Raw genomic sequence first — 27,905 nt, 5'->3', positions numbered from 1 at the left:
TAGTCCGGCGCTCTCATATTATATAGCCTAACACTGTTATTTTGACCTCGATTTCTCATTTCCTGTCCATCAGTGATTAGAAAATATTTCATTAATCAAAAGCAAATGCAGAGGATAAAAAAGTGGAGCTTCCTTATTGCTATTATAAACTGGTTACCAACATAATTAGAAGAGTAAAAATAAATGTTTTGTCATACCCGTGGTATACCCGTGGTCGATATACCACGGCTTTCAGCCAATCAGCATTTAGGGCTCGAACCACCCAGTTTATAATGAGCCTGATAACACAACTAGGGATTTCACATTATATTATGGGCAGAACCATGGGACATACCGTAACTGTTCAGTCCTATTGCGATGATAAACAAAAACATGTTACACAGAATGAGGAAATATAAAGCCATAAGAGTGCACAAATCCGACACTCTCAAAAGGATAGACCTTTACAGTGCTCATAAATCTATAGCGCTAAAGGCCATCGGCTAATGTTTTGACTGTGCCATTGTGCTTTATTTTAAAAGCCATGCGCAACTCCTTTTACAATGCTTCTTGAGGGGTTTTGAGCCTTATAAATGGTTGTTTTTACAGTGAAGCTTGGAGGATTGTCTCTCTATGAATAGAGAAAGTTGAATAACAAAGCAGTCTGTTATCTGACTGTTATTTTTCAGGCTCTCTGCTAATTAACAGCCATTGTACTGCCCTTTATACAGACAGATCTAATACCTTGTTATTAACTGGGGAAACAGAGCTAGAGAGGCACTTCATTCTTCATTCATTGGCTATACCTTTTTCATTGTACACAAACATCATTACAGAGATATTATTACAGACAAGTGGCAAATAATGAGACAATGTAAAAACCTTTCAAGCAAAGCACTTAGTAATAATAAATGCAGAAGAACAGCTGAGGGAAAACTCTTTACAAGTATTATATACAGTAGGCATACAAACACACATTACAGTGCAGTAAATAAAATAACCAGGCAAAAGGCTGTAGCAATGTGTATTATCAAATCTAGGTTGGTTTCGGTGGTCTAGATGATACAGGCTGGCTGTATTGATTGGCTACGGAGGTTCTTGGGCCTGTGGAGAATTTAGTGCTGACTTCCCAGGTCCACCTGTTTACTGCAATACTGTGCTCCAGACTGGGTCACTGGGGGAGGTGTGAGTAGGCTGGGTTATGCTGTTGGGAGAGCATACTGTATTATACACACATTTGCTGACACCATGGTTTTTTATTTCACTTTTGTTACAGAGAAAAACAACTGAGCTTTGGCCAGTTGTGTGACTTCAGTGGATTTGGGTAATTGTATACATCCGTTGCAAGTCAATTTACACACAATCAACCTGAATTAATTGAATTTTTTTATTATTATTATTATTATCATTGTATTTTCATTTTATTTTCATGCTTCAAATATTCAAGGGACTTAATTAGAGTGTAAACCTCAATAAAATGTGTCAATACTCTTTCAGTGTGTCACACTTTACTATCTACTAATTACAAAGGGGTTGAGGTCATTTTAAGGAAGATTTCTCCTTGATTGCTCTCTGAAATGACACACATCAGTACACTAGAACCCTTTGCAAATAAAGCGTGATCAAGGCTAATCGTTCCATTGAATTGAACTTCACAGGAAATACGTATGTGACGCAAAGTAAGGACACATTGTGCAATGTTTGGCAGTGCGAATTAATATCGACCAAAACAGTGGTTTCCAGTAATTGGCCGCATTACAAAAAGAATGTCTGACAACTTTACTCACTAGGGACAAAAACATTGAGCACATCCAGGTCCAGTGTGTAGCAGAGCAGGTGTTTGCGAAACATCTCGACATGTCTAGAGGGCTGGGAACAAGTTGCTGACCTCTTTCCCTGGTCTCTTTCCTGTTTGGGCAGTGGAGGGAATGGAGAGGAGGGGGGCAGGGAGTCGATTTGTTCTCTGGTTCTTTGACATGTTTTTCCTGGTGTCTCCGCTCCCTTTCTCTCTGTGTTGCTCCGTCTGTGTTCCAGGTGGTGGGACAGAGCACTGCACACACACTCCGACCCTCATAGTCCAGGAAATGTGTGTCTTCAGTCCAAAACATGTTTTTATAGTCTATGCTACATCTGGTGGGATATTTACCCATGAACCCATTCTCTTTTCTGTCCACAGTTATCATGACACATTACACAAAGACCACTCCTCCAGTGGCAAAACATATTTGTGAAATAATAGTGAAAACTAAAATGGTCACTACACTCAATACAGCACTCTCCAAATAGAAACACAACTGGCAGTGCCAAAGACCAGGCAAGTCCTATCTTTAGAGTTGATTTGCCATTTGGAGAACAAAAGGGCAGGCACTGCAGCTGTGAATGTGCTACTGACACATAACATTGACCTGGCTGGCTTGAATAGTAGGCTAATATTTCAGGAAAACATTAACAAGCCCAAGCAAAACTACACTTTATGTAATGAGTCATGTTATCATTTGAGGCTTTGCAAAAGTTAATCAGCCTATGTAAGACAATACAAACTCCACATTCAGAAGCAGGTGCAAACCATATTTCAGATACAGTGTAGAGGACCTGGATCACCTACTGTGGCCTAATATATCTGCAACCCACAGTGCTTTCTGCACCAAGCCATCTGGATTGGGGAGTTTGCTATGTGTAGCACATGACATGCCTCTGCAGTCCATAGGCCAACCCACAGATGTCAATTCAATGTCTATTCCACATTGGTTCAACGTAATATCATTGAAATGACGTGAAAACAACGTTGATTCAACCAGTGTGTGCCCAGTGGGAGGTGCTCTCCAGCAATTCAACAAAGGTGATTATTATATTGTACTTTCCTCCATTCACTTCTGATGTAATATCACCAGGAGGATCAGCTAGAGTGTCTGACCTTCAAGTGTGAAGAAGAAAAGAATAAAGAGGCTAAATTTGACCCTCCCAACCTGTGGGCGTTTAACCAGCGATGCATGCTGGCAAAACAGGGGCCTCAGTTGGCTGACTATCCCAGCCTCTCCCTGTGTTTCAGGACATCTCTGTGTCCTTGAACAGCCCCTGCTTGAGTCCCAGATGGAGGTTACTGTAAGTTTGGCTGTCCTTGAGCCTTGAGAAATGTACACAGCACAACTCAATCAGCCCACATTAGCATACCTAAGGGGTTAACGTTGTCAGCCTTGTCCATCTGTTGCTAAGGAAGTGTTGCCTGTTGTGCGGGAAACAGGGAGAGCGGTTTCCTGTTATGAAGAGAGGTTTTTAAAGGGTTGCTTTTCTCCAATCATGCAACAGATGCCCAGCCAGGAAGCCGGGCCAATAGCAAAAGCTTTTGGTGTCCTACAGAAAAAGTTTTTTAGAAACTGTTTTTGGGAACTTTAGAGTTCCTAGTATTCTGGAAATGTTTGAGCGACAAATACTGTATGTTCTGGAATATTATAGTAGGTGTTACAACACAAGTTTACCATGACTCAAACATATTGGAAAACGATTTTGCTGACCGAGTTCTCAGACCTATCTCACATTCAATTTGTATTAATTATATATCAATATCAATAAATATATTAATATTGAAAATGACCGTTTATTTTCTTATTTAATAATAAGTGAATAATTACAGACACTATGAAACCACAGGTTCCAACAATATCCACTTCATGTGAATGTGATCAATGCCTCATATAGCCTTGCATACTCACATTTCTAATGCATCCAACTCTGTCTCAAATACATACATCAAAGCTCTAACAAATCCAAATAAATCAATTTCAGTTAAGCAAATAGGTCACGGTTAATGCATTCATTTATGGTGTACATGCTGTATAAAGCTATTGAAATTTGAAATGTCAATACCGTTTAATGATCTGAATGTAGATTAAGTGGGTTTGGTCAGTGGTCCTTGTCCGCGCGATAGACCTTCCTCCTCATCAGGAACCGCGAGAGAGCACCTCCCTTCACGAGCGCACCAGTCGCCCATCCGCTGAAGGGATGCAAGCTCTGTGGACAAACAGCTGCTACCTTGACAGAGAAATCCTCGACAAGTAGCGAACACTTGGATAAACAGCGAGAGAACGTTGTGAACTTTTGAGTTTATACCACTTGAATACTTTCAACATGAATTAGGGATACGTTTCTAGAACCTGTGGACATATGTGGCGATTGTTTCCTGCTTGTGAAAAATATATGGATAACTGTAGGTTGCTAGTATGGCGGATGATGTCCCAAAATGAACACAGGTATGTAATAATATTCATGTAGCGATGCGCATTCAAGAAAATTAGGAGCCTGCAAAAGCCTACTCATCCACTCATTGTATTTACATAAAGGATGCTCCAATTGTGTGTGTGTGTGTGTGTGTGTGTGTGAGTGAGAGAGAGAGAGATAATTTATCTGTTTTGTGTTTAGAACAAATTCGCTTTTTCCTACACCACTTGAAATAGCATTGGATAAATTAAATTGAAATACAAAAATCACTGTAGCATCATAGACCAAACAGGTACACAGTTTAGATTCGTTTTTATTTATTTGTATGACTTTTTGTTTTGTTTTGAGAGATCACCTAATAGGGGGTCAAATCACACTGGGGTAGATAACAACTATTGCAGAATAAAATTCAATGAGTATTGATGGGTAGTGAAGGCTCTCACCAGTGTCATTACTGATGTCCTGCAGCGGCCTATAGAGTGATTAATGTGGCATGTTATACTGTATGACCAATGGTGTGAATATTTATAGCCAAAGGTCTGCTGAATTTCTACTGCACTGTGATGATTGGCCTCTGTTGCTCAGCTGGTAGAGCACGGTGCTTGTAACGCCAGGGTAGTGGGTTCGATCCCTGGGACCACCCATAAGTAAAAATGTATGCACGCATGACTGTAAGTCGCTTTGGATAAAAGCGTCTGCTAAATGGCATATTTATTTATTTATAGAATTATTGTTATTATTTGATGGGTGACATTTCATGATTCCCTCAGTCTGATATCATATCCTGTGAGCTTGGCACAGTCAGGGTCCCAGTGTCTATTTTTCCTTTGTTTTTTAAACATTTATTTTAATTGAATTCTTGTTGCATAATTCATATCCTGTTGTTTGCAGAGGGACTTTGTGGGATGTTAGTTTTTTCTCCGTTTTATTTGACACACTGAAAGGACCTTTTCAGCAAAAGTGTGTGTGTGTGTCAGGGGAAGAATGAAAAGAAGGAAGTCCATTTGTGTTGTGAGAATTTGTACTCCTAGAAGGGTTTTTGGAGGAGTAAGGGTGCGCTGTTAATGTCCTTCCCTCATGGACTTCCTGCGTGGAGTCTTTCAAGGGGAGTCTGCTGGAATAGTTTATTAGTGGTGTTGGAAAACAACAATGAGAGAGAGAGAGAGAGAGAGAGAGAGAGAGAGAGAGAGAGAGACAGACAGACAGACAGACAGACAGACAGACAGACAGAGAGAGTGAGACAGACAGGCGGATGGACGGACGGACGAACAGACAGACAGAGTGGGACAGACAGACAGACAGAGTGGGACAGACAGACAGAGTGGGTCAGACAGAGTTGGACTTACAGACAGACAGACAGACAGACAGACAGAGTGGGTCAGACAGAGTTGGACTGACAGACAGACAGAGTGGGACAGACAGACAGACACGGACGGACGGACTGACTGACTGACTGACTGACTGACTGACTGACTGACTGACTGACTGACTGACTGACTGACTAACTAACTAAGGAGTGAGAGAACAGTGCCCGCAGAGTATAATAGGATGTGTGTCACGGCAGGTACTAAATTACAGGAAGAGACAAGGGGTGTATAAGTTGTGTTAAGTAAGGGTGTATTTCACGAAAAGACTGAACAACCAGTCAGCTATCTTTGACAGGTTCTCCACCCTTAAATTGTACTAGTTATTGAAAGCAAGTTGCTAGAAAACACTGGACTTGATTGTAAGCTACATGCATACAGTATCTGATTCTCAAAACAATAAGTGTGTTTGTGTCTGCCTGTGCATGTCGTTTTTTGATCAATTAATTAATTTATGGTAATTACATTTGATCATGCCATACAGTTGAAGTCGGAAGTTTACATACACCTTAGCCAAATACATTTAAACTCAATTTTTAACAATTCCTGACATTTAATCTTAGCAGAAATTCCCTGTCTTAGGTCAGTTAGGATCACCACTTTATTTTAAGAATGTGAAATGTCAGAATAATAGTAGAGAGAATTATTTATTTCAGCTTTTATTTCTTTCATCACATTCCCAGTGGGTCAGAAGTTTACATACACTCAATTAGTATTTGCTAGCATTGCCTTTAAATTGTTTAACTTGGGTCAAATGTTTCGGGTAGCCTTCCACAAGCTTCCCACAATAAGTTGGGTGAATTTTGGCCCATTCCTCCTGACAGAGCTGGTGTAACTGAGTCAGGTTTGTAGGCCTCCTTGCTCGCACACGCTTTTTCAGTTCTGCCCACAAATGTTCTATAGGATTGAGGTCAGGGCTTTGTGATGGCCACTCCAATACCTTGACTTTGTTGTCCTTAAGCCATTTTGCCACAACTTTGGAAGTATGCTTGGGGTCATTGTCCATTTGGAAGACCCATTTGCGACCAAGCTTTAACTTCCTGACTGATGTCTTGAGATGTTGCTTCAATATATCCACATAATTTTCCTTCCTCATGATGCCATCTATTTTGTGAAGTGCACCAGGCCCTCCTGCAGCAAAGCACCCCCACAGCATGATGCTGCCACCCCCGTGCTTCACGGTTGGGATGGTGTTCTTCGGCTTGCAAGTTCCCCCTTTTTTCCTCCAAACATAACGATGGTCATTATGGCCAAACAGTTCTATTTTTGTTTCATCAGACCAGAGGACATTTCTCCAAAAAGAACGATCTTTGTCCCCATGTGCAGTTGCAAACCGTAGTCTGGCATTTTTATGGCGGTTTTGGAGCAGTGGCTTCTTCCTTGCTGAGCGGCCTTTCAGGTTATGTCGATATAGGACTTGTTTTACTGTGGATATAGATACTTTTTATTACTACTTCAATTACTATTGAGGTTGAACATTGTATTTGAACTGAAATTAATCACACTTTTCTCTCCTTTTCTTTCCAGATTTACAGAAGCGACTCCAAGTTCCCCAATCAAAGATCCGCAGTCACCTAACGATCAAGGTACAGTCCAAACTGATGTCAAAGCCTTGTCCCTCTACCCGGGGTCCCAAACCTCCCATCGCCCCAAAGCCCAGACCCTCCTCATCTGAAACAGAACCAGAGGAGGAGCAGTGCCCCCCTCACGGTTTGAGCAATGGAGACCTGACCTCGTCAGAGGAGGAACCTGAGGACCCCCAGGAGGGGGCAGAGGATCACATAACCCACCCCACAGAACACAACCAGGAGGAAGCAGAACCAGATAACCTCAATGACATCAGAGCTGATGATGGGGAGAATGAGGGAGAGGGAGAGGATGAGGTAGAGGGAGAGGGAGAGGTAAAGGGAGAGGGAGAGGGAGAGGTAAAGGGAGAGGGAGAGGATGAGGTAGAGGGAGAGGGAGAGGTAAAGGGAGAGGGAGAGGGAGAGGTAAAGGGAGAGGGAGAGGTAAAGGGAGAGGGAGAGGGAGAGGGAGAGGGAGAGGGAGAGGTAAAGGGAGAGGGAGAGGGAGAGGGAGAGGATGCGGGAGAGGGAGAGGTAGAGGGAGCGATGTTGACCGATGTGGTCCCATTGGATAACACTAGTGCTACTGACACTCACATTGCTGTAGAGGAGGAAAACTCGAAAGAAACAGATGACTTGAACCTTGAGAGTGACAATAATGACACATCTGTGGACCCTGAAGATGTGTTGATGCAGTGTCTCTCAGAGTGTGATAGAGGGCATGAGGAAGCAGAGTGTGTCAAAGAGCGGAGGGAGGATGAACAGATTTTATTTGAAGAGACTGAAACAGCCAAGGAACCTACTGAATGCCCAGAAGAAGATGTAGTAGAACCAAACACTGAGGATTATGATCATGGTAACTCCCCTAGTCAACCAGCTGCAGACACTGACAGTGGACTTGAAGATGAGGACAGCTCCCCTGGTGTATATTTGCAGTGCAAGGTACCCACTGATGAAGAAGCAGAGGTTCTCTCACTGGGAGCACACTGCTGTACACTCCCACCCGTCTGTGAGGAGTATCCCTACGACGTGATTGGCCCCTCAGATGAGCCTGTTTACACATGTGACACTGGTGAGTCCGGTGACACAGGCGTGTGGCAGCCCGAGCGTGCCACAAAGGACCCCTCTGGGCGTTTCCGTTTCTCTGGCAGCACTGAGGATATGTTTGGGCCTTACTCCGTCATCGAGGCGGTGCCTGCTGACAGGATGAGCACTGCTGACCCTGAGGTGAATCATGATGATACATGCTGTGGTGACAAACCACACACTCCAAAGGAGATGGACACAGTAGGCACCTCTAACCAAGAGCCTTATTATGTGTCTTCGGACGACATGGCAGAGCTAGAGGATAAACAGAAACTCTCAGAAGAGTGTGAGGTCCAGGACAGTCCTGAGCAATCCAGCCAACACAGAAAAACAGCTAAAGAGGATATGGATGAATACGCAGACATCGATGACTCCCTCTGCCCAGAGACCCATGACTTTCAGCAGCTGGAGGGTGCCTCATCAGAGGACTATGTGGAGATTGGGGACGATGATGAGACGGATGACACTGAGAGGAAACAGATCAGAGGGAGGAGTGTGAGAGAGAGAACAGCCAAGCGTGAGCAGGCTTTCTCCAGCCAGCGGAACAGCTGCCAGCCCCGTCTCAGGCTGTGTAACATCACAGTGCCAGCAGACTTGGACCGGACCCGTACCCCAGAGCTCACCAACAGGGTGGTGTTCGCCCACACCACAGAGGCCTTCGAGGAGGACATTGAGGAGCTGGACGGCCACATCTTGCCTTATTACGAGGACTCCAACTCAGACAGTGAGGAGCACATCTATGAGGAGGCCGGCTTTGACTCTGATGGGGAGAACTTTATCTCTAAGAGCATTGTGATGCGGTCACGCTCCTACTCTGGGAAAGTTCCGGGTTATGTCCCTGAGACGGTTCCTGAGGAGACATCAGAGTACCAGAGTACTCATGACTACTGTACTGTGGCGTTAGACCTGAACGGAGAACCTCTGGTACGTCCTGAGCAGCCTGAGATCAACAGACTTATCCCCTCTCTGAAGCCACGCCGCTTCCTACTATACCCACGCTCATACTCCGTAGAGGGTCGAGAACTGTCATCGGGCGTTCACACAGAGGCTGACCAATCGCTGAAGGAGGATGGCAGGATGAAAAGGACAGATGACACCCTCTCTCTGCCATGTGTTGTCACTTCTTCCGGAAGCTTCTCTCAGCGGAGCCACCAGTCATCCAGCGATGTTTCCACGCCAACTTCTCTGGTAGACATTCCACCTCCCTTTGAATTGGCTTACATCACCAAGAGACCGGTCACTAAGAGCTCCCCGTCCCTGCTGATCAGCGTCTCTCCTGAGTCCACAGACAACAAGCCCAAGAAGAAGAAGTCCTCACTCAAGCGCTTCCTGGCCCTGAAGTTCAAGAGGAAGACAGACACTAAAGGCTTTGGTGACGGGAGCATCCGCTCCTCGCGCTCCTCCTCTGAGTCCAGCCACCATGGCCCAACGAGAATCCTGGACCTAGAGCGCAGGAGCACTGGCTCCCCACAGCCCCAGTCCCAGTCTCGCATGGTGAAGCCCCAGCAGCGCCCTCCAGACCTGCCCTCAACCTTCCTGCCCTACAAAGACCGCAGGAAAGGAGACCCTAAAGCCTACGGAAGCAGGGGTGTGTCCAGGGTAGAGTCCTTCGAGGAGCGTTCCCGCCGACCCCTCATGCCCCTCCCCCTGACCAAACCCCGCTCCATCTCTTTCCCCAGTGCAGACACATCAGACTATGAGAACATCCCAGCTATGAGCTCTGACTATGAGAACATCCAGATCCCCCCTGGAGGGAGACCCACCAGATCCATGACTGTCACAGAGTTCTTTGAGGACCCCAACCGCATGGTGGCCCCCTCTAATGACAACGATGGCTATGTGGATATGAACAGCTTCCCTGGGATCGACAGCAAACCCCAGTCACCTGAGCAGGAGCCTGAAAGGTACAGTAATTTATTATACTCTGGGACAAATTGATGAGCACGGATGTTGGGCCTCTTCAGTGATTGTCTGAACTGAATTACCAGCACATGAAAAAAAAGCCTGTCAATATCATACAGTCTGCAGAGAGGGCTCTTCCCCATAGCCACTCTCCACACACTGTTTTCTAGTGGACTGGTTTGGCCAGGCTCCATCAGTTCAACATTGCAATCTCCAGACCAGCTGATAGATAACTGTAGCTCAAAGGAACAGCGGGCTCCTGGCTGACCACACTTCTCTTTTTTTTGGAGAGTGTTGTGTTCTGTGAGAGATGAGCAGCCTGCTGTGCTGAGGCTCATTGGGTTTGGGAAGATGGACAATGCTTGTGGGAGAGCTTATCCCACTTTCAAATTTTCTCGATTCAAGGTCACACCTGGTGTTTGCTTCATGTGTGTCTGAGGGGATGGAATAGCTCACAGACACTGAACACTGTAGACAGAGCTTTATTCACAATGGAAGGAGAGAGAGAGCGAGAGAGAGAGAGAGCGAGAGAGAGAGAGAGAGAGAGAGAGAGAGAGAGAGAGAGAGAGAGAGAGAGAGAGAGAGAGAGAGAGAGTGAGGGGGGGGTACTGTAGAAAGGAGAGGTGGACTGGGATTAAGACAGGAGAGAAAGGGGGAGATAGAAAAAGAGGCAGGGAAAGGTGTGATAAGCAGCAGAAAGAGAGGGAGAGCCAGGATAAGATAAATGAGAGAAAGAGAGTGTGAGATGGCAGAAACAAGAAAGAAGAGGGAAGAGTAACAGTAGGTTGGTATAATTGCTCTCCTGTCCCTGACACTTGTGGTTAAGTTTGGGATGGCTTATATTAAAGGCGGTTTCCCTGATTGCCTCACTTTCATTGAGCCCTGGAGGGGTGGTGAGATTTACAACAGGGCTGAATAGAGATAGGAGGAGGAATCACTGGGAATGACCCTCTCTCTGGTCTCAGCCACCGCTCTCTACAGCCAGCTCAGGTCACCCTCCAGTCACAATTAGACGCCTGTTTGATGGCGGGTGTGTGTTCATAGGGACAGACCATTACTACAAGCCTCTTAACAGATTTTTTATTCATTTTCACAGCAGTTCCTGAGAATTTGCCAAAGCTGCCATTTATGGTTGCTTCATTCAATGCTGCTTATTTCACACTTATAGTGATCATTTGAATTAATTAATTTATATTTTGAACGTTTTGCCTAGATGGAGTGTTCTATTAAAATGCAGTTACAGTATATTTTGATTAATAGTTTACTGTTGCTTATTTCCCATGCATAGTTGTCAGTACTCTTTTAGAAGAGGCTACAGTAGGCGTGTATCTTTCCTCTCTCCCAGAGCAGGATATTTTTCTGCTGGTGATGTTATCGATTTGGCTCATTGTGTGGTGGTGGTCTGAAATCTCAGGCCCTACTCACTGATCTAAAGGGGACTATCTGTCCTGTCGCCTCGCCTCGTCTCGGCTGCATTCTCCCTGGAGATACCTCTGTTGCCGTGGATGCTGTGTCTGTTTTGTCTCACTGTGCTGTGTGTGTGTTTTTGTGTGTCTGCATTCGAGTGTTAGGGTATGTGTTTGTGTTTGCCTGCTAAGCTCTTGCTGAAGGGTTGACATTGCCACTGTCCTAGTCCGGCGGGCCGATGATGGCAGGGTGATTTATTGAGCATGTATTCAGAAGTTAACACTCTTCTCTTGCTGCCCAATAGAGAGGAGTGAGACTGTTGAGGACAGAGGGACAAGGGACAGTGGGCTGAAGTGGGACAAAGGGATAATAGGCAAATAGTTACCACAACGTTAGAATGTTGCTACAGTATCTTTTTACACCAGGTTTGATTAATGTACAACACAGTTCAAACACTGTTTAGCATAGAAAATCAAAGAAAAACACATTTTGTTTGTAAGTGTAAACTAAGGCAGGGTAAAGAAATGCAAAGTAAGAATTTATGCAGACATTAATGAATGAATGTGCCTGTTTAAACTAGGGTGCTGCTGGATCAGAGCTGGAGCTCACTAGGTCAGACTGAGACTGTCTTGCCCTTGCCAACATAGCTGTATGGGGACAAACAGAAGGGTGAGCTCTGTGAGAAAGCATCATGTCAGAAGGGAAGGCGTCTTGACTGTGCTTGTGTTCTTTTCAGGGGGCAGTCAATGTGCTCTGTGATGACTCTCTGTACCATGCAGTAACAGTAGGATCAACAGCACCAATGAACTAATGTCATCCCACTGGAATAACCCCACAACAGACCAAACCACAATAGTCAAGAGTATATATATATATATATATACACACTCACCAGACAGTTTATTAGGTGCAGCACCCCATTCACGAAAATGGATCGCTCTTACAGACAGTGAGTCACGTGGCTGTGGCTTGCTATATAAAGCAGGCAGACAGGCATCGAGACATTCAGTTACTGTTTGATTGAACATTAGAATGGGCAAAACAAGTGACCTAAGCGACTTTGAGCGTGGTATGATCGTCGGTGCCAGGTGCCGCCGGATCCAGTATCTCAGAAATGGCCACCCTCCTGGGCTTTTCACACACGACAGTGTCTAGCGTTTACTGTGAATGGTGAAATAAACAAAAAACATTCAGTCAGCGGCAGTCCTGTGGGCGAAAACAGCTCGTTGATGAGAGCTCGAACGAGAATGGCAAGAATCATGCAAGCTAACAGGCGGGCCACAAACAGACAAATAATGGCGCAGTACAACAGTGGTGTGCAGAACAGCATCTCGGAATGCACAACTCATCGATCCTTGTCACAGATGGGCTATTTCAGCAGACGACCACACCAGGTTCCACTCCTATCAGCTAAAAGCAAGAAGAAGCAGCTCCAGTGGGCACGTGATCACCAACACTGGACAATTGAGGACTGGAAAAACATTGCCTGGTTTGACGAATCCCAGTTCCTGTTGCGTCATGCTGATGGCAGAGTCAGGATTTGGTGTCAGCAGCATCCATGGACCCATCCTGCCTGGTACAGGCTGGTGGCGGTGGTGTACTGGTGTGGGGAATGTTTTCCTGGCACACGTTAGGTCCCTTGATACCAATTGAGCAACAAACGTTTCCGACACTTTGTAGAATCCATGCCCCAAAGAATTCCGGCTGTTCTGGAGGCAAAGGGGGGTTCAAGCCGGTACTAGATGGGTGTACCTAATAAACTGTCCGGTGAGTGTACATACTGTATATATTGTGCAGCTCTTGTTATAGATTTATATATTAATTTAGTCTACAACATATGCAAATATAGTCTTAGAGAGAGAGAGAGAGAGAGAGAGAGAGTGAGAGAGACCTGCCCATTATTCTTATTTATGGTAAAAAGCTTTACTCGACCTTGAGATACAGCAGCATGATAGGTAAATCCCTAGTGCAGCCTGTACTAAAAGTTCCTCTTTGCCTCTGTGATGTGTTCTGTTAGTTCTGCTCAGACAGCCGTTCTGAGTGCGTTGTTGTAGAGGGCGGTGGCTGTCCACTGTGGCGAGGTCGCCGGGCGGACTGCGGGGACGGGTGTGGGGTACTGCAGGCCTGGAGCCAGGCCCTCTGAGGTCATTGCCAGGTCATCCCCAGGGAGGAAGAGTCCTGCCTTAAAGGCTTCCACACCGCTCTGCTGTTTACAGGAAATGCAGGATAAGGGCGGAGGGAGGGAGGGAGACAAGAGTGAGTGGGTAGGGGAAGACTGAGGAGATCAGTGTCACCAGGGCTGGATGGGGTGTGTGTGTGTGTGTGGGGGGGGGGGGGGGGGGGGGGGGGGGGTTACCAGACTCCCCCAGGACTGGAACAACAAGACGAGGTGTGGTGTTATCAGGAATGTAAGGTCCGACCTAGAACTAGAATGTCCTGTTGTCTTCACTGGTAGAACAGAGGAGGGGTTACTGGTTTATATTTTCCAGTGATGAAGACATGGATGTCTTATGGTATGGTGGGTTTTCAGAAATGGGTCAACATTGAGCACCTTTTGAATGTTTTAGAATTCAGGTCCAAAAAGTCACTTTCTGAGCACTTCTACAATGGGCAAATATGAATGGAAGATTTCGTTCAAATCAAAAGGGGTGCTGTCAAAAAGTGATTAAATTACTCCCGAGTGGCGCAGCGGTCACTACAGATCCGGGCTGTGTCACAGCCGGCCGCGACCGGGAGACCCATGAGGTGGCACACAATTGGCCTAGCGTCGTCCAGGTTAAGGGAGGGTTTGGCCGGCCGGGATGACCTTGTCCCATCACGCTCTAGCGACTCCGGTGGCGGGCTGGGCGCATGCACGCTGACATGGTCGCCAGTTGTACAGTGTTTCCTCCGACACATTGGTGCGGCTGTCTTCCGGGTTAAGCGAGCAGTGTGTCAAGAAGCAGTGCGGCTTGGCAGGGCCGTGTTTCGGAGGACGCATGGCTCTCGACCTTCGTCTCTCCCGAGTCCGTACGGGAGTTGCCGCGATGGGACAAGACTGTAACTACCAATTCGATACCACAAAATTGGGGAGAAAAAGGGGTTACAAAATTCAAATTCAATTCAAATGGATTTACCCCAGGGCGAGGCAGCATTTGCCACACCACTTTTTAATCTGGTGTAGCAGTGCCATACCACTTTTGATTTAGTTTAATAAAATATATACAAGCAAAGGGGCAAAGGTGCTGTTTTTTGGACCGATTTGCCACATGATTTGACAACTCGCGCACAATTTCTCTGTCCTTGTCACACCCTGACTCTGAGGACTTGTATTTGTTGAGTCAGGGTGTGTATTTTCCGTGTTGTGTGTTGCTATGTTGATTTCTATGTTTTAGATCTAGCATGTGCAGGTCTATGTTGGCTGGGGTGGTTCCCAATCAGAGGCAGCTGTAGCTAGTTGTCTCTGATTGGGGACCATACTTAGGCAGCCTTTTGGCACCTGTTAGTTGTGGGATCTTGTTCCGTGTAAGGTATGTTGTTTGTGTGCTACCTTGGACTTCACGTTTCGTTTGTCGTGTGTTTAGTCATTAATAAATATGAATGCATATCACGCTGCGCCTTGGTCCTTCTCGTTCATGAACGATCGTGATAGAAGATCCCACCAATCCTGGATCAAGCAGCGTGACGAGGAGAGAGGATGGACTTGGGAGGAGATGAGCGAGAGTCTGGCAAGAGGGATGGAGGCCATGATCACGGGGGAGAGACAAGCCCAACATTTTTTTAGGGGGGGGGCTCACGCCGTGGACGACGAGGCAGCAGGAGGCCGCGATAGAGCGGTTCAGCCGTTTAGCAGAGGAGGCCGCCAGATTAAGGGGTCATTGGTTCAGAGGGAGCAGAAGGAAAGTGTAGAAGCACGGCGAGAGGAGCTGGTTAGGCAGCAGAAGGAGCGGGGGTTAATGAAGGAACCCAGTCCCGCTCCTCGCACCAATCGAGTGGTGCGTGTCGCCAGTCCGGTCCGGCCTGTTCCTGATTCCCGCACTAAGCCAGTGGTGGGTGTTCCCAGTATGGTTCGGCCCGTTCCTGCTCCTCGCATCAAGCCAGTGGTGCGCATCGCCAGCCCGGTCCGACCTGTTCCTGTCCCTCGCACCAAGGCAGTGGTGCGCGTCGCCAGCCCGGCCCGGCCTGTTCCTGCTCCCCGCACCAGGCCAGTGGTGCGCGTCGCCAGTCCGGTACGGCCCGTTCCTGCTCCCCGCACCAAGCCAGTGGTGCGCGTCGTCCGGCCCTTTCCTGCTCCCCGCACCAGGCCATTGGTGCGCATCGCCAGTCCAGTACGGCCCGTTCCTGCTCCCCGCACCAAGCCAGTGGTGCGCGTCGTCAGCCCAGTCCGGCCCATTCCAGCTCCGGTCAGCGGTTCCACTCCGGAGCCAGAGCAGTCCGCTCCACCGGTGCCTGATCCAGCTCCGGTCAGCGGCTCCACTCCGGAGCCAGAGCAGTTCGATCCACCGTCGTCGGGTCCAGCTCCAGTCAGCGGTTCCAGTCCAGACCCAGACGTCAGCCCCTCTCCAGGTTCGGGGTCTCCCACACCAGGGTCCAGACAGGGCTTGGTATTTTGTGGGAGGAAGGAGAGGGGAAGCAGCGCGCCAAGGTCCAGACCAGACCAGGGGCGCAACGGGGAGGTGGAGAGTAAGTGGTGGTCACACCCGGAGCCGGATCCGCCTCTGAGGCGGAATGCCCACCCGGCCCCTACCCTGTTATGTTTATGTGGCGCGGTCGGAGTCCGCACCTTTGGGGGGGGGGGGTGCTGTCACGCCCTGACTCTGAGGACTTGTATTTGTTGAGTCAGGGTGTGTATTTTCCGTGTTGTGTGTTGCTATGTTGATTTCTATGTTTTAGATCTAGCATGTGCAGATCTATGTTGGCCGGGGTGGTTCCCAATCAGAGGCAGCTGTAGCTCATTGTCTCTGATTGGGGACCATACTTAGGCAGCCTTTTGGCACCTGTTAGTTGTGGGATCTTGTTCCGTGTAAGGTATGTTGTGTGTGTGCTACCTTGGACTTCACGTTTCGTTTGTTGTTTTGTCGTGTGTTTAGTTGTTAATAAATATGAATGCATATCACGCTGCGCCTTGGTCCTTCTCGTTCATGAACGATCGTGACAGTCCTTCACATCGGAGTGCTGCTGCAGGCTCTTAAGGGGTCTTGACCATTCAGATTCACGTAAATCGTAGGTTGCGCGGGCCGGGCACAAAACTCAAGGCGTTATCTCAACTTATCCAGTATTTATTCAGCAAGCGTTATAACACATCACTCCCGACCGACACAAGCAAAAACTCTTCCATAAATGTAGCAGCCTATGCACCTAAACATTAGCTATCTGACATGATGTATTGCATGGAAACAAAACTATTTTTTAGTCTGATCAACTGTCGGCTACTAACAACAGCAACTGTCTAGCCTACTATGCGCCCTGTCCCTCTGGCCAGGGTAAACGAAGGGGTAACGTGTATTTATAGCCCATTTGTTTGTAAGAAAATGTGAATGGGAGAAAATGTGGTTTATATTCAAACTTGGGCTGACTAGGCTACCTATACTTTTTCTATCCAAAATTATTAACTGGAATTAATCAACAAACACAATAGCTGACATAGACTGTGACTTTTATTAGGCCTACAGTTGCATAGGGCAGGGATGCAAACCTGCATAAAGCAAGCTCAGCCCTGTGAGTTGTATTGTCCAATCATGTTTATTTTTCTGTGTCTGTGTATAGGAAACCCCCTTTAAAATATAATTCATATGAACAAGTACAAGGTTGCTGCAGTTTGACATGGTTTTCATCCTCCCCAAGGCCAGGAGGTTTTCCAGGAGTTTTTAAAAACGGTCCTATCATAGCCCATATTAAAACGTCCAGAGTTTTACCTGGTTAGGTTACCAGATCAGGAAAAACTACCGGCCCCAGAATTGTTTCTGTTGCCACACCACTCTGGGACCTGTGGTGCCACTTCTGATTTACCCTAATGTAAAGAGCAAGTGGGACCCAGTCTTGACAATTTAAACTGGGTTCTCACAGTATGACATGACCCAGGCCCCACTCAATAGACAAATAGCCTCTCAGATGCTCTCCTGTTGTTTGTGTTGATGCTCTATCATGGCAGTCACAGTCAGGGGCCAGAATCTTAGCATGCCGCCTCATACAACACTGTCAGACAACTAGCAGCACAACAGCCATAGGTCACACGTAATGATCAACACAAACAGCACAAAACAATTTAAAACTGTTCTTATGTTTTTAAATCCCCATCTGCGTTTACATTTCCCTTGTTGAGTCAACTAACGACCCTATTTCAGCTTTTCCTATTTTCTTTAATAGCACTATTACAAGGACAGAATAGCACCTGACCTGTGATTGCACCGAATACATATTTAAATACTTAATGTTTAGCCCAATTGAATTACATATTATATACCCCATCAAATCCTTGGAAAAGGGGGACATATATGCAGGGCTTTTAGTAGAAAATCTCTGGATGCTCTTCTGAATTTGTCACAGTAGATTTACCTCACAGGTATTAAGGAAGACACTGGTTGCAAAGACAAAGCGATTGCTGGCATAATTATATTGCTGTGTAATGAGCATTTTAAAGTCTTTCAAGTATTGTTCGTATTGCCAGTTTTCCTGAAGGCAAAATTATACACAGTGTGTATTACATATGGAACCAGGGAAACATTGAATTTTAAATGTGGAATAGATATATGATAATAAACCATTGGGCTTCCTATTATAACAGAGGTTGAGCAGAAGTTCACTCTTGAAATGACCCTTAGTAGGCAGTAAAAGTCAAATATTTCAATCTAACTGTTCTGTAATGGTTTATGTATATTGTCATTAATGTAGCTCTATAGTACCTGATTGCTTTACGAGCCCAATTGTGTCCTGTGTGCCTAGACTCTGGGAGAGAGAGTACAGTACTATTCAAAGAGTGAGATATTATTGGAGAAGCTGAGGATTGTGATGAACTCTGGTGTTGGTAAAATAGGGACCTTCTCTTGAAGCAGTCGTATATGGGAAGAAGTGTTGCTGGAGGCAGGCTGGTTCAGGGGGGCAGAAGTTGTGCTTTTACTTACAGTTGAAGATGGTGGTGCACAGGTGCAAAATTTACAAATAATCTAAAATATACAGTACATTTACAAACTTCACAATAATCCTTAAATGCAAAACAAAATGCCTTGGAGCAGGCAAACCTGTCTACTTCCTTGAGACTCAGGTTGGGGTATACCAGGCTTACGTCAGCCTCCCTTCACATTTACCGAACAGAATCTGTCGAAGAAGATCAAAACAGGCGCTTATAATCACAAGCCCCTCCCTGGGACAAACCACTGTCGAAATTACAATTAATCGCTCAACTGGTAATCAATGTAAAAGGCATGTTCCAAAATCCTTCATTACATTTGTACGCTGAGTATACAAAACATTAAGAACACCTTCTCTTTCCATGATATAGACTGACCAGATGAATCCAGGTGAAAGCTATGATCCCTTATTAATGTCACTTGTTAAATCCACTACAATCAGTGTAGATGAAGGAGAGGAGACAGATTAAAGAAGGATGTTTAATTGAGACATGGATTGTGTATGTGTGTCATTCAGAGGGTGAATGGGCAAGACATGAGATTTAAGTGCCTTTTAACGGGGTATGGTAGTAGGTGCCAGGCACACCGGTTTGTATCAAGAACTGCAACGCTGCTGGGTTGTTCAGGCTCAACAGTTTCCCGTGTGTATCAGGAATGGTCCACCACCACAGTGACACAACTGTGGGAAGCATTGGAGTCAACATGGGCCAGCATCCCTGTGGAACGCTTTCGACACCTTGTCGAGTCCATGCCTCAACGAATTGAGGCTGTTCTGAGTGCAAAAGGCAGGGGTCCAATTTAAGATTAGGAAGGTGTTCGTAATGTTTGGTATACTCAGTGTATAATCATAAGCAGACATGATCTTCATCAGAACCCGTTCACAAAGGAAACGCCATTTAATTCAAAATTCACAGTCGATGCATAATAGTGACATCCTCGCTGGTAGTTCACATAGCCTAGAACGTTATACAGGAACAGGACATTAGAAACAGACGAGAAGCTCCAAGAACTATCAGCAAAGAAAATACACTTGATAGATAGAGTCTTGCGAATGTTCATGTGTATGTAGTTTAACTTGGGAAAACAACAACTAACATGTTCAATGCAAAAAAAAACGCTCTCAATTGGCAAGAGAGCGCACTATGGAGAGATGTGTCTTGGCCACAATATTCGCCACAGTAGGCATACAGTTGAAGTCGGAAGTTTACATACACCTTAGCCATATACATTTAAACTCAGTTTTTCACAATTCCTGACATTTAATCCTAGTAAAAATGTCCTGTCTTAGGTCAGTTAGGATCACCACTTTATTTTAAGAATGTGAAATGTCAGAATAATAGTAGAGAGAATGATTTATTTATTTCATCACATTCCCAGTGGGTCAGAAGTTTACATACTGTCACGGTTTCGGCCGAGGCTGCTCCTCCTCCTGGTTCGGGCAGGCTTCGGCGGTCGTCGTCCCCGGAGTACTAGCTGCCACCGATCTATGTTTCATGTTCGTTTGGTTTTGTCTTGATGTTGTACACCTGTGTCTTGTTAGTCCTCGTTAGTGTCCTATTTAGTTCTCGTTGGTTGTGTTTGTCTTTGTGTGTGATTGCTCTTCTGTTTTCGTGTTGGAGCTACGTACTTCCCTCCAGTGTTTTGGAGAGGTTTTTCGCACATGTTAGTGCGCCGTTTATTTGACGCCTGTGTGCGCCGTGATTTCGCCTTCGGGCTTATTGTGCTTATTTCTCTACGTGAATATTGCACTAAAGTCTTTTGGACTGAGCCTCTGCGTCCTGCGCTTGATTCATGCACCACACCCACCTTCAGCACCCCTGACACATACACTCAATTAGTATTTGCTAGCATTGCCTTTAAATTGTTTAACTTGGGTCAAACGTTTCGGGTAGCCTTCCACAAGCTTCCCACAATACGTTGGGTGAATTTTGGCCCATTCCTCCTGACAGAGCTGGTGTAACTGAGTCAGGTTTGTAGGTCTCCTTGCTCGCACACGCTTTTTCAGTTCCGCCCACCAATGTTCTATAGGATTGAGGTCAGGGCTTTGTGATGGCCACTCCAATACATTGACTTTTTTGTCCTTAAGCCATTTTGCCACAACTTTGGAAGTATGCTTGGGGTCATTGTCCATTTGGAAGACCCATTTGTGACCAAGCTTTAACTTCCTGACTGATGTCTTGAGATGTTGCTTCAATAAATCCACATCATTTTCCTTCCTCATGATGCCATCTATTTTGTGAAGTGCACCAGTCCCTCCTGCAGCAAAGCACCCCCACAGCATGATGCTACCACCCCCGTGCTTCACAGTTGGGATGGTGTTCTTCGGCTTGCAAGCTACCCCCTTTTTCCTCCAAACATAAAGATGGTCATTATGGCCAAATAGTTCTATTTTTATTTCATCAGACCAGAGGACATTTCTCAAAAAAGTACGATCTTTGTCCCCATGTGCAGTTGCAAACCGTAGTCTGGCTTTTTTATGGCGGTTTTGGAGCAGTGGCTTCTTCCTTGCTGAGCGGCCTTTCAGGTTATGTCGATATAGGACTCGTTTTACTGTGGATATAGATACTTTTGTACCTGTTTCCTCCAGCATCTTCACAAGGTCCTTTGCTGTTGTTCTGGGATTGATTTGCACTTTTCGCACCAAAGTACGTTCATCTCTAGGAGACAGAACGCGTCTCCTTCCTGAGCGCTATGATGGCTGCGTGGTCCCATGGTGTTTATACTTGCGTACTATTGTTTGTACAGTTGAACGTGGTACCTTCAGGCGTTTGGAAATTGCTCCCAAGGATGAACCAGACTTGTGGAGGTCTACAATCTCTTTCTGAGGTCAAGCAAAGAGGCATTGAGTTTGAAGATAGGCCTTGAAATACATCCACAGGTACACCTCCAATTGACTCAAATGATGTTGATTAGCCTATCAGAAGCTTCTAAAGCCATGACATCATTTTCTGGAATTTTCCAAGTTGTTTAAAAGCACAGTCAACTTAGTGTATGTAAACTTCTGACCCACTGGAATTGTGATACAGTGAAATAATCTGTCTGTAAACAATTGTTGGAAAAATTACTTGTGCCACTTAGGATGTGTGCGCAGGGGGGTCATGAAGAGACTATACAGCTGTATCTGATCGACTCTCCTGCATACCCAGTGGTGCTGGGAATTGCCTGGTTAAGCACCCATAACCCTGCTATTTCGTGGCAACAGAGGGCTCTCGATGGGTGGTCTGCTCAGTGTGAGGGGCGATGTCTGGGTGTTTCCGTGGGGGCGACTTCGGTGGAAAGTCCAAACCAAGTGCCCGCACTGCACATTCCGCCTGAATATGGGGATTTAGCTCTCGTGTTTAGTAAAACTAGGGCGACGCAGTTGCCTCCTCATAGACAGGGGGATTGTGCGATTGATCTCCAGGCAGGAGCAGCGCTCCCATGGAGCCATGTGTATCCTTTGTCTCAAGAGGAGAGAAAAGCTATGGAGACTTACATAGCCAAATCTTTGAGACAGGGATACATTCGGCCCTCCACTTCTCCCGCCTCCTCGAGCTTCTTTTTTGTGAAGAAGAAAGATGGAGGGTTGCGCCCGTGCATTGATTACCGTGGTCTCAATCAGATTACTGTGAAGTACAGTTATCCACTCCCTCTGATTGCGACCATGACGGAGTCATTGCATGGAGCGCGGTTTTTCACAAAATTGGATCTCAGGAGCGCGTATAACTTGGTGCGCATTAGGGAGGGCGATGAATGGAAGACAGCGTTTAGTACCACGTCAGGTCATTTCGAGTATCTAGTCATGCCATATGGGTTGATGAATGCTCCATCAGTCTTCCAATCCTTCGTAGATGACATTTTCCGGGATATGCAGGGACAAGGGGTGGTCGTGTACATTGATGATATTCTGGTGTACTCGTCTACCCGAGCCGAGCATGTAACCCTGGTGCGTCGTGTATTGAGGAGGCTGTTGGAGCACGACCTATATGTCAAGGCAGAGAAATGTCTGTTTTTCCAGGAGTCAGTCTCCTTTTTGGGTTATCGGTTGTCCGCGTCAGGGGTGAGAATGGAGGTGGATCGTGTGTCCGCTGTGCGTAATTGGCAAACCCCAACCACTGTAAAAGAGGTGCAGCAGTTCTTGGGCTTTGCGAATTACTACCGGAGGTTTATCCGGGGTATTGGACAGGTGGCAGCTCCCATCACGTCCCTTCTGAAAGGGGGTCCAGTGCGCCTGCAGTTGTCAGCTGAGGCGGACAGGGCCTTTGGGAGACTGAAGGACCTGTTTACGTCGGCTCCGGTGCTGGCGCATCCGGATCCCGCATTACCCTTTCAGGTCGAGGTGGATGCGTCTGAGGCAGGTATAGGGGCCGTTCTCTCTAAACGGTCCGGCACGCCACCTAAACTCCGCCCCTGTGCTTTTTACTCTAAAAAGCTCAGCCCGGCAGAGCGTAACTATGACGTTGGGGACAGGGAGCTGTTAGCTGTAGTTCAAGCCCTTAAGGTGTGGAGGCATTGGCTTGAGGGGGCTCAACACCCTTTCCTCATTTTGACTGACCATCGGAACCTGGAGTACATCCGGGCAGCGAGGAGACTGAACCCTCGCCAGGCTCGATGGAGTATGTTTCTCACCAGGTTCGTATTTAAAATCACGTACATCCCTGGGTCCCAGAATGGTAAGGCAGATGCGCTGTCCCGGCGGTATGACACGGAGGAGAGGTCCGTTGAGCCTACTCCCATACTACCGGAGTCTTGCCTTGTGGCACCGGTGGTGTGGGAGGTCGATGCTGAAATCGAGCGAGCGTTGCGTACCGACCCCAGCCCTCCACAGTGTCCTGAGGGTCGGAAGTACGTTCCGCTCGAGATTCGGGATCGACTCATTTACTGGGCTCACACGTCACCCTCCTCTGGACATCCGGGTATTGGCCGGACAGTGCATTGCCTTAGCACTAAATACTGGTGGCCTACTTTGGCTAGGGATGTGAGGGTTTATGTCTCCTCCTGCTCGGTGTGCGCCCAGTGTAAGGCGCCCCGACATCTGCCCAGGGGTAAGTTACAACCCCTGCCCGTTCCACAACGACCATGGTCCCACCTCTCGGTGGATTTTGTGACAGACCTTCCCCTCTCTCAGGGGAATACCACCATCCTGGTCGTTGTGGACCGGTTCTCTAAGGCCTGTCTTCTCCCTATGTCGGGTCTTCCTACTGCCCTACAGACCGCTGAGGCCCTATTTACCCACGTCTTCCGGCATTACGGGGTGCCCGAGGATATAGTGTCTGATCGAGGCCCCCAGTTTACCTCCCGTGTTTGGAGAGCGTTCATGGAGCGTTTGGGGGTCTCGGTTAGCCTTACCTCAGGGTACCACCCGGAGAGTAACGGGCAGGTAGAACGTGTCAACCAGGATGTGGGTAGGTTTCTGAGGTCGTATTGCCAGGACCGGCCTGAGGAGTGGGCACGGTACATTCCCTGGGCCGAGATGGCCCAGAACTCTCTCCGCCACTCCTCTACCAACCTAACCCCCTTCTAATGTGTATTAGGTTACCAGCCGGTTCTGGCACCGTGGCAGCAGAGCCAGATCGAGGCCCCTGCGGTGGATGATTGGATGAGGCACTCGGAAGAGACGTGGAACGCTGCCCACGTCCACCTGCAGCGGGCCGTCCTTCGTCACAAGGCGAGCGCCGATCTCCACCGCAGTGAGGGGCCGGTGTACGCACCCGGAGATCGAGTCTGGCTCTCTACCAGAAACCTACCCCTCCGCCTGCCCTGCCGGAAGCTGGGTCGGCGGTTTGTGGGGCCCTTTAAAGTCCTGAGAAGATTGAACGAGGTGTGTTATAGGTTACATCTACCTGTTGAGTATAAGAATATTAACCCCTCGTTCCATGTGTCTCTTCTCAGGCCGGTGGTAGCTGGTCCACTCCAGGACAATGAGATAGGAGAGACTCCTCCGCCCCCACTGGACATCGAGGGGGCTCCGGCGTACACCGTTCGGTCCATCTTGGACTCCAGACGCCGGATGGGGGGTCTCCAGTATCTCGTGGAGTGGGAGGGGTACGGCCCGGAGGAGCGGTGCTGGGTGCCGCGGAGGGACATCCTAGACCCATCTCTCCTGTCGGAGTTCCACCGGGACCATCCCGCGCGCCCTGCTCCGCGTCCTCCTGGTCGTTCCCGAGGCCGGGGTCGGCGCACGGCTGGGGCCGCGCGTCAAGGGGGGGGTACTGTCACGGTTTCGGCCGAGGCTGCTCCTCCTCCTGGTTCGGGCAGGCTTCGGCGGTCGTCGTCCCCGGAGTACTAGCTGCCACCGATCTATGTTTCATGTTCGTTTGGTTTTGTCTTGATGTTGTACACCTGTGTCTTGTTAGTCCTCGTTAGTGTCCTATTTAGTTCTCGTTGGTTGTGTTTGTCTTTGTGTGTGATTGCTCTTCTGTTTTCGTGTTGGAGCTACGTACTTCCCTCCAGTGTTTTGGAGAGGTTTTTCGCACATGTTAGTGCGCCGTTTATTTGACGCCTGTGTGCGCCGTGATTTCGCCTTCGGGCTTATTGTGCTTATTTCTCTACGTGAATATTGCACTAAAGTCTTTTGGACTGAGCCTCTGCGTCCTGCGCTTGATTCATGCACCACACCCACCTTCAGCACCCCTGACACATACACTCAATTAGTATTTGCTAGCATTGCCTTTAAATTGTTTAACTTGGGTCAAACGTTTCGGGTAGCCTTCCACAAGCTTCCCACAATACGTTGGGTGAATTTTGGCCCATTCCTCCTGACAGAGCTGGTGTAACTGAGTCAGGTTTGTAGGTCTCCTTGCTCGCACACGCTTTTTCAGTTCCGCCCACCAATGTTCTATAGGATTGAGGTCAGGGCTTTGTGATGGCCACTCCAATACATTGACTTTTTTGTCCTTAAGCCATTTTGCCACAACTTTGGAAGTATGCTTGGGGTCATTGTCCATTTGGAAGACCCATTTGTGACCAAGCTTTAACTTCCTGACTGATGTCTTGAGATGTTGCTTCAATAAATCCACATCATTTTCCTTCCTCATGATGTCATCTATTTTGTGAAGTGCACCAGTCCCTCCTGCAGCAAAGCACCCCCACAGCATGATGCTACCACCCCCGTGCTTCACAGTTGGGATGGTGTTCTTCGGCTTGCAAGCTACCCCCTTTTTCCTCCAAACATAAAGATGGTCATTATGGCCAAATAGTTCTATTTTTATTTCATCAGACCAGAGGACATTTCTCAAAAAAGTACGATCTTTGTCCCCATGTGCAGTTGCAAACCGTAGTCTGGCTTTTTTATGGCGGTTTTGGAGCAGTGGCTTCTTCCTTGCTGAGCGGCCTTTCAGGTTATGTCGATATAGGACTCGTTTTACTGTGGATATAGATACTTTTGTACCTGTTTCCTCCAGCATCTTCACAAGGTCCTTTGCTGTTGTTCTGGGATTGATTTGCACTTTTCGCACCAAAGTACGTTCATCTCTAGGAGACAGAACGCGTCTCCTTCCTGAGCGCTATGATGGCTGCGTGGTCCCATGGTGTTTATACTTGCGTACTATTGTTTGTACAGTTGAACGTGGTACCTTCAGGCGTTTGGAAATTGCTCCCAAGGATGAACCAGACTTGTGGAGGTCTACAATCTCTTTCTGAGGTCAAGCAAAGAGGCATTGAGTTTGAAGATAGGCCTTGAAATACATCCACAGGTACACCTCCAATTGACTCAAATGATGTTGATTAGCCTATCAGAAGCTTCTAAAGCCATGACATCATTTTCTGGAATTTTCCAAGTTGTTTAAAAGCACAGTCAACTTAGTGTATGTAAACTTCTGACCCACTGGAATTGTGATACAGTGAAATAATCTGTCTGTAAACAATTGTTGGAAAAATTACTTGTGCCACTTAGGATGTGTGCGCAGGGGGGTCATGAAGAGACTATACAGCTGTATCTGATCGACTCTCCTGCATACCCAGTGGTGCTGGGAATTGCCTGGTTAAGCACCCATAACCCTGCTATTTCGTGGCAACAGAGGGCTCTCGATGGGTGGTCTGCTCAGTGTGAGGGGCGATGTCTGGGTGTTTCCGTGGGGGCGACTTCGGTGGAAAGTCCAAACCAAGTGCCCGCACTGCACATTCCGCCTGAATATGGGGATTTAGCTCTCGTGTTTAGTAAAACTAGGGCGACGCAGTTGCCTCCTCATAGACAGGGGGATTGTGCGATTGATCTCCAGGCAGGAGCAGCGCTCCCATGGAGCCATGTGTATCCTTTGTCTCAAGAGGAGAGAAAAGCTATGGAGACTTACATAGCCAAATCTTTGAGACAGGGATACATTCGGCCCTCCACTTCTCCCGCCTCCTCGAGCTTCTTTTTTGTGAAGAAGAAAGATGGAGGGTTGCGCCCGTGCATTGATTACCGTGGTCTCAATCAGATTACTGTGAAGTACAGTTATCCACTCCCTCTGATTGCGACCATGACGGAGTCATTGCATGGAGCGCGGTTTTTCACAAAATTGGATCTCAGGAGCGCGTATAACTTGGTGCGCATTAGGGAGGGCGATGAATGGAAGACAGCGTTTAGTACCACGTCAGGTCATTTCGAGTATCTAGTCATGCCATATGGGTTGATGAATGCTCCATCAGTCTTCCAATCCTTCGTAGATGACATTTTCCGGGATATGCAGGGACAAGGGGTGGTCGTGTACATTGATGATATTCTGGTGTACTCGTCTACCCGAGCCGAGCATGTAACCCTGGTGCGTCGTGTATTGAGGAGGCTGTTGGAGCACGACCTATATGTCAAGGCAGAGAAATGTCTGTTTTTCCAGGAGTCAGTCTCCTTTTTGGGTTATCGGTTGTCCGCGTCAGGGGTGAGAATGGAGGTGGATCGTGTGTCCGCTGTGCGTAATTGGCAAACCCCAACCACTGTAAAAGAGGTGCAGCAGTTCTTGGGCTTTGCGAATTACTACCGGAGGTTTATCCGGGGTATTGGACAGGTGGCAGCTCCCATCACGTCCCTTCTGAAAGGGGGTCCAGTGCGCCTGCAGTTGTCAGCTGAGGCGGACAGGGCCTTTGGGAGACTGAAGGACCTGTTTACGTCGGCTCCGGTGCTGGCGCATCCGGATCCCGCATTACCCTTTCAGGTCGAGGTGGATGCGTCTGAGGCAGGTATAGGGGCCGTTCTCTCTAAACGGTCCGGCACGCCACCTAAACTCCGCCCCTGTGCTTTTTACTCTAAAAAGCTCAGCCCGGCAGAGCGTAACTATGACGTTGGGGACAGGGAGCTGTTAGCTGTAGTTCAAGCCCTTAAGGTGTGG

General features: G+C 47.4%; 1 protein-coding gene across 1 annotated transcript in view; it reads left to right on the top strand.

Moving 5' to 3' along the window:
- Positions 1–3,984: 3,984 nt before the first annotated feature.
- The window catches only part of LOC311138976 (FYVE, RhoGEF and PH domain-containing protein 5-like), a 75,842-nt gene continuing 51,921 nt past the window's right edge, over positions 3,985–27,905 (top strand). Inside the window, exons 1-3 of the mRNA XM_084173790.1 lie at positions 3,985–4,226; positions 7,086–7,459; positions 7,664–10,113. Coding sequence (XP_084029916.1) covers positions 4,217–4,226; positions 7,086–7,459; positions 7,664–10,113 — 2,834 coding nt within the window. The 5' untranslated portion in view covers positions 3,985–4,216. The remainder of the gene's footprint in view (positions 4,227–7,085; positions 7,460–7,663; positions 10,114–27,905) is intronic.

The sequence above is a fragment of the Coregonus lavaretus genome, assembly GCF_964263955.1.
Source record: "Coregonus lavaretus genome assembly, chromosome: 12".
In the NCBI taxonomy this organism is placed as follows: domain Eukaryota; kingdom Metazoa; phylum Chordata; class Actinopteri; order Salmoniformes; family Salmonidae; genus Coregonus; species Coregonus lavaretus.
This window is presented reverse-complemented; position numbering and strand designations above follow the sequence as displayed.